Below are 6,776 nucleotides of genomic sequence, written 5' to 3'. Positions count from 1 at the left end.
TCTTCTCATCTCCAACAACACTAGGGTTCATAGCCAATCCCACGTTACCTTGGAGACAAATCCCAGCTTTATCCTTCTATGCCATTAAGAAGACTCATGTAGTAATTTTGCTAAATGGTATAAGAGTGGTGAAAGCAGTTGGTAAAAACAGAGGAGAAATTATCGGTAGGAAAATAAAGATGCAGTGGGTTGGTTATTACTGGGGATAGACAGGGACAGCAGCTTTCTGTGGAAGAAAAAGTGGAGTTAATGTAGGTGGTAGAATGAATAAATGAAGGTGGAGACATCAAAAGCATTGGAAGTTGGTAAGGAGTGCTATAGCTGGTAGAAAAAAATGTTGCATATACTGCTTAAAAAGAAGTGATGCGGAGGAAGTGGGTGAAATGGAGGGAACAATGTGAAGTCATTCAGGAGGGTTACCCGGGAAGTACAGAAGGAAGGGAGAGGCAAGTCATACCTAGTTGGACTTTTATATTATATGGAATGAAGAGGTATTTATGATACAGGAAAGTGGCAGATTAAGGTATCAAGATAAGGGACTCTTACACTATGAATAGGGTGAGGAGAAACATTGCTAACTTTAGATAAATGGTAACTTGATTTATGAGACTGACTTATGATGAATGAGTAGTTTTATGTATTCCACTGTATATATTTGTAGACATCCAAGAAAGTTGATCTGATGAAGCCAGAGTCATGAAAATAGAGATTAAAAAAAAAAATAAAACAGAAGAGAGTAAGAATCATATAAAGATGGAGTATTACGCAGGAAGCAGACAGAATGTACACAGTCAGAAAATGTAGGGCAAAGAGCAAATAAAGAGTGCAGTGATCAGCATATTGCTGGTGATATAGAGCCTGCTTTAAAATTATTCAGAGAACCAACATAGGCATTACAATAAGCAATGAAGATCTATACATAAAATTGTCAGGAGGGACAGAATGCTAGAGATACAAGAAAGCAATAATTAAATAAGTTTACCAAGTACAATGGGGTACAGCTTATGTGGGATAATGCAGGCAAAGTGTCACACCTATTTACCAGCTCATTTCTTCATGTTAAATGACACCATGGGCCAGTACTATCAGCTGATTAGTCAGACTGTCATTATGTGCTGCTTCAGGTACAGTATGGAAATCCTGTTCTTATAGCCACAGGCCACAACTTCATCAGGGTCTTAACAGTATGGGACACCTTTAGCAAAGCATCACACAACACTCATGATCTCAACCACCAAAGGCAGCCACAGCCACTGCTACTCCTGAGAACACAGCCTGCAAAATGCCATGTCACCACCTGCAGCTAGAGACCACCCTTCCCACCACATCTTATGGCACAGTATCCATACCAGAGATTTCTGAAGCTGGTGTTTGTTGTTTGAAACCATAAAAGATAGTGGGAACAATATTAGTGCACAATATGTCAGGGAGAGGAGAGGATCATCCTGAACTGCAACAAAAGATGTAGGAGACACAGGCAGAAGATTCTAGAAACTGCATGCACCTTGCATCTCCAAAGCTGCTTCTCCATAGAGGGTTGTAAAAACCACAGAATGCTGTACTAGAATTGTTAGTTAAGGAGGAATCCAGAGAACTCCAAAGAGCATTGGACAGTTTTGAAAATGGGTAAAAGGGAAGCTAGGAATTTAGCATCGGTAGAATGTTGAAATCACTTCAAGGGCAGAATGGATTAAGCTTATGGTCACCTCCTCACTTCTTCAAGGAAGTGATATAATAGTATATGCATTATACATAATGAGCATTTATCATGGTCCTTAAAATAGTGAGGACAATCTTTGTCATTTTTATTTATGCTCAAAGGGATCACATATTGGAGACTGCCATAAATACTTTGTGTATGCCTCTGCTGCATATTACACTGCATGTAGATCCACCAAACATGGTCTGCTTTCCACAGCCTTGGCATGCAGTATGGCTAACATGTCCTGAAGTACATCTCAGTCATTCCATCTAGGTTCACCATTGTAAGGAACAGGTGCAGTTGACACCATCTGATCTACTGCCAGTTGTGTGCGCATCACCAAGTTACTCAGCATGATTCAAACAAGGAACATTAGGCTGCTCTTGGCTCAGGAGAGATGTAGGTCCAAGCCAAAGAGATATCCAAGCACATCAGCTGTCCATTTAGGAGACCCAGAACTCTATCATTGCGCCTGTTTGATTGTGAGCCTAGTTACACTGGTCCTCCAGAAAGATGGAGGGATGGTAGATTGAAGTACTCATCCACAGCTGTAGCACCAGGTAGCATTATCTCTGGAAATGAAATAGTCTGCATGTGTTACATGTCAGATAAGATAAACAAGGCCATACTGCAATCTCAAGTGTGAAACAGTTGAGATACAATGGTGGCATATACTCAACAGCAAAATACAGGACAGAAAAAGTGGTGTAGAGACTTACATTGCTACCTATACAATACTATCTTGCACACTCACCCTTGTATGCATCTTTTGAAAAACTGTTGTGTACCACAAGGTCTTGCTTACTTTACTTATCAGCCAGCACTACTGAGATTGTCATATGGTGCTGTCACCCTGAAAAATACTGCACACAAGATGATTTGTTATATGCACATAATGGACATTTAAGAATCCCTGCACAGGCATTTCATGAGACCGTTTCTATTAAACGTGAGCTGGAAGATAAATGGATCATTTTCTGCTCTGGTAAGCCATTTCATGCAGCCTAGTAGGGTGTTTATGCCAGTGCATGTGCATTCTAAGAACAGTATCATCCATAGACCCATTACCTTGACGAATACCCATGCAAAGTTTCAACATTCCTGTGGGGTATTAGAGCATATTACACACTCATCCAGATGCTCCATCATGCAGGTAAGGTCTGCATCCTGGATGATGATGAATAGATAATACTTATATGACGTCTCAAGTATGCTGCTGTAATATTTCCTTTAACAGGGTACAGAATGCTGATGATATCCCAAGTACTGAGCAGGAGGAGTCATTGGACACTATTGTGGGAGGGTATCCTAACACTATGCAGATGTTACCCCATTTACCTGGCTGCCTAGGGCAACAGAACTCTGCTTTGCAGGAATATTCTAGCTATGGCAGGCCTGCTGGGGTTGGTGGCAGTAACACTTGCCACCTTATCTCCAAGTAACATTTGCCAGTGCACACATAATAAATGCTACATCCTTCATTAGGCTGCTTTTACCTCAACTGCATAGAAAGAAATCAGAAGTACTGTGTAGTTACAAGCCATTATCTATATGGTCTATGAAACATATGCCAGTTTGTGACTTGTAATTTTTTGCCGTTCAGATGTATTCTACCAGCTGCTTTGTATTGTGCTAGGATAAGCATTGAAAAGCATTCTTCTGGAGTCCACAAATAACATACTGTGAATCCATAATGAAGTTCTAAAAGGCCTCACAACTCAATATGTTTATGAAATATAAAAAGTAGTCAAAGCATTCAAGCCTTTTTTTTCAAAGCGGTACTACAAACTCACCCTCTCCATAGAGAAAGGTTACTTTGCTTATGAGGCTGTGAGTGTACAGTTAGAACATAAGACTTAAACTGGAGTTAATGTTAATTTTAGAAATAAATGTGCAAAACGTTTTGTCCTGTTTAATTAAAGCTGTCACATTACAGTACCTTTGGAGTCTAACCTTTACTGGTTAAAAAAATAAAATAAAATAAAAGAATGAAAAGTGCCATTTCTGCATGGCAACCAGAAAGAACACAGTATGTACAAGTACATGGTTCTGCAAAAGAAAAAAAAGCTCTAAATTGTATTATATAATCTATTATTATTTAGGTCTGCTCTCATGTTGTCATACACCAAGACTTTGTACATTTTGCAGAAATTATACTGTAATTTCTCTCACATTCTAATGATTATAATCCATTCCCTCTTATCTACCCAACTTCAAGTCTCTCTTCTTAATGAACATGCCCTCATTTAATTTCTATGCACTTTTTTACTCACTTGATTTCTTCATCTCTTGATTTCTAGTAACTTCCATAATGATATTCTTTACCTGCTTATTTTCATACAGTCTGCTCTTCTTACTCCATAATTATTTTTACTGTATTTGTCCTAGTTTGAAGTTTTTGTAATGGTCAATCTAAATTGTTTACTTTCCCCTTTGTTGTCTCTGTTTATTATCTATCGTGCAATGTTCAAATCTTTATTCTATCAGACTTCTATTTGCATGGAGCTGAGTGGCCCAATCAAACATTACTGGTAAAGAAAAGTAAATTAGACACACACACACACACACAGCACACGCACACACACACACAGGCACACAGGCACACACACACACACACACACACACACACACACACACACACACACACACACACACACACACACACACACACACACACACACACACACACACACACACACACACACACACACACACACACACACACACACACACACACACACACACACACACACACACACAGGCAGGCACACACACACACTTCAGAAATAGCTGGGAATATAAAACAGAGTTTGCTTTATAAATGCTAAACAAGTAGATAAGCACTTATGGTCAATAAAGTTTAAATACTAATTCATTAACTTTAATTGTACTTTGGCTTAGGAATGGGGTCAATTTCCATCAAGGTATTAGAAACCCAAATGATTTGAAATTAAAAATAGGACCAACCCTTATGTCATTAGATGGGTAGCCCATTGGCTCACTGACAGAGCACTGTCAAAGTTGGTGATGCCACCTGTACCAGGTACCACAGGAATCTGCTCTGGGTCTTTTACTGTTTGGAATCTTTCTCAAAGTCCAGGCTAAAGTAGACTGTCTTTGGCTTGCCAAGTTTGCCAATTGAAAATTGGGTGCAGATTTGCAACAATGTTAACATATGGGAGGGGCTAACAGATAAATGCCTGGTGCCAAAGCCACAGTCTAAAACAAAAAAGTGACCATACCAGTGTGGTAAGGAAAACCTATGTTGCACATCTCATAAGAAAGGGCATTGCATCCAGGCCTAAGGAAGTTATAACTCCACTGTACTCTACCCTCAAGAGTATTAATACAGCACAATGCTCCCTTCTGCATCTATATCAAACACCTGCAACACCTGGAGAGAGACAGAGCTCTTCACTAAGAAGACAGGGCCTCCAATCCAAATCATGATTTATGTGAATAGACTGAAATCCTTGTCACTGTCTTACAGGCTGCTGAGAGGCAACTCATGTGTAGCTTACCGGGCAGTCCCTGACCTTGCCATGATGGATATGCTAAACATATACAAGTTAATGTCACAAATATCTTAACCTAGCCTGTGACATTAAAAAGAATGTGCTGGAGAGACTGATACATCTGCCAGATATTGCTGCTACTCTGGAATAGTCTTCCAATTCATGTAAAAGCACAGCTCACCAGCCCTATTCAAGCATGACCTTGACAAATGTAGGGGAGACTGCAAATTCACCACAGGGTGGCACCCATGTCCCTCATGAACAGGGTTAGTGGCCATCAGACTTGCTCTCCAAATAATGTCCTTCTAGCCGAGGACAACTGAGGATCAACATAGCTAGGCTTGTAAGGGCTCTAGGGCTGATAGCCTAGTAACCTCTTATGCACATATCCAAAACCTCAGTCTTGAAAAGAATTGAATTAGAATGAAAGCAATGCTCTGCAACTGGCCATTTTTGTCAATTAAATCTGATATTATACCCCAACACCCCTTTCGGTACAAAGGACCAGGCTTATATGAAAAATTAGAGAGCACAAACCCGCTTCATAGGTGATTAATGCAGGCACTAAGTGGTGGGGAGTAAACATATCCCAAGTATCTCAAAATAATTTATCACCAGATGTCAGTGTCGCTCCCCTTTCCCCACTATAAACTGCTAGAGGCATTCAAGATTGAAGTAACCTTGCATTTATACGTAGCACTACTTAGCCATTAGTTTATTGTACCTGCCTCCCATGTGTCCTGACTAACAAATGTGTTCAGAGTCAGTTAATGTGCAGAGGGGGTGCAGACTGACATTTTGCATTGAAATTTTATTTCCGTGCATTTATTGCAATCAGATCCTACAATGCACATACTTAACATTTTGTGCTAAAGAGACTGAGATGAGCAAGATCATAGCCATTAGAAATGGGCATTTCCAAATTACTTTGCCACCTGTTCTGTGAAGAGTAGAAAATAATTTTACAGTGCCATTTACACCATGTGCTTATAATAGGATTAAAATTGTTAACAGTTGCAAATTCTGACTGACATTAATGACAATCATGTCCATTTTAAAGATTCCACCCTTTGACAGAAGATGGTGACCATTTTGGAGATGTAACCCATCCCATCTAATTGATTTTAGCACAACTGTCTTGAAAAATGCTTGTGTAAAATGTTGGAGTACAATAACCATTTTGTGTGGTGCAAAGTTTGCGTGCTTAATTCCCTTTATGCACAATTTCTATGCAGAATCCAGTTTTAGATGGGAAAGATGCAACTATTTATAGTTAGGGAGACTATAGTGAGTATCTTCAGAGTTATGAGATATGGCTTGTGTAAAGCCACAATTCAGCAGTTTGTTTCATTCAAGAAGTGTATTAGAGATATTGATACTGAAATCAAATGCTTTAGCACTAGTGACCACCTTTTCCACTGTTAGCACAACCTACAACACTGAACATTAAGCAGAATTTTCCAAAACATTTTATTGCCTCATGTATCTTGTTCTCCCACCTTCAGTAGAATACATCCACTGGACAAAACACTCAGATTCTAGTTGTGTAATATACTATT

The 6,776-nt window shown here is 39.4% G+C and overlaps 1 protein-coding gene across 1 annotated transcript in view; it reads left to right on the top strand.

Annotated features, from left to right (window-relative positions):
* The window catches only part of LOC122800283 (SWI/SNF-related matrix-associated actin-dependent regulator of chromatin subfamily B member 1-like), a 253,691-nt gene extending 250,547 nt beyond the window's left edge, over positions 1 to 3,144 (top strand). Inside the window, exon 5 of the mRNA XM_044069771.1 lies at positions 2,940 to 3,144. Within this exon, the coding sequence (XP_043925706.1) occupies positions 2,940 to 3,144 (205 nt within the window). The remainder of the gene's footprint in view (positions 1 to 2,939) is intronic.
* The last annotated feature ends 3,632 nt before the right edge of the window (positions 3,145 to 6,776 follow it).

This window comes from Protopterus annectens, chromosome 4.part0 (genome assembly GCF_019279795.1).
Source record: "Protopterus annectens isolate FY-2018-M chromosome 4.part0, PAN1.0, whole genome shotgun sequence".
Taxonomy (NCBI): Eukaryota; Metazoa; Chordata; order Ceratodontiformes; family Protopteridae; genus Protopterus; species Protopterus annectens.
This window is presented reverse-complemented; position numbering and strand designations above follow the sequence as displayed.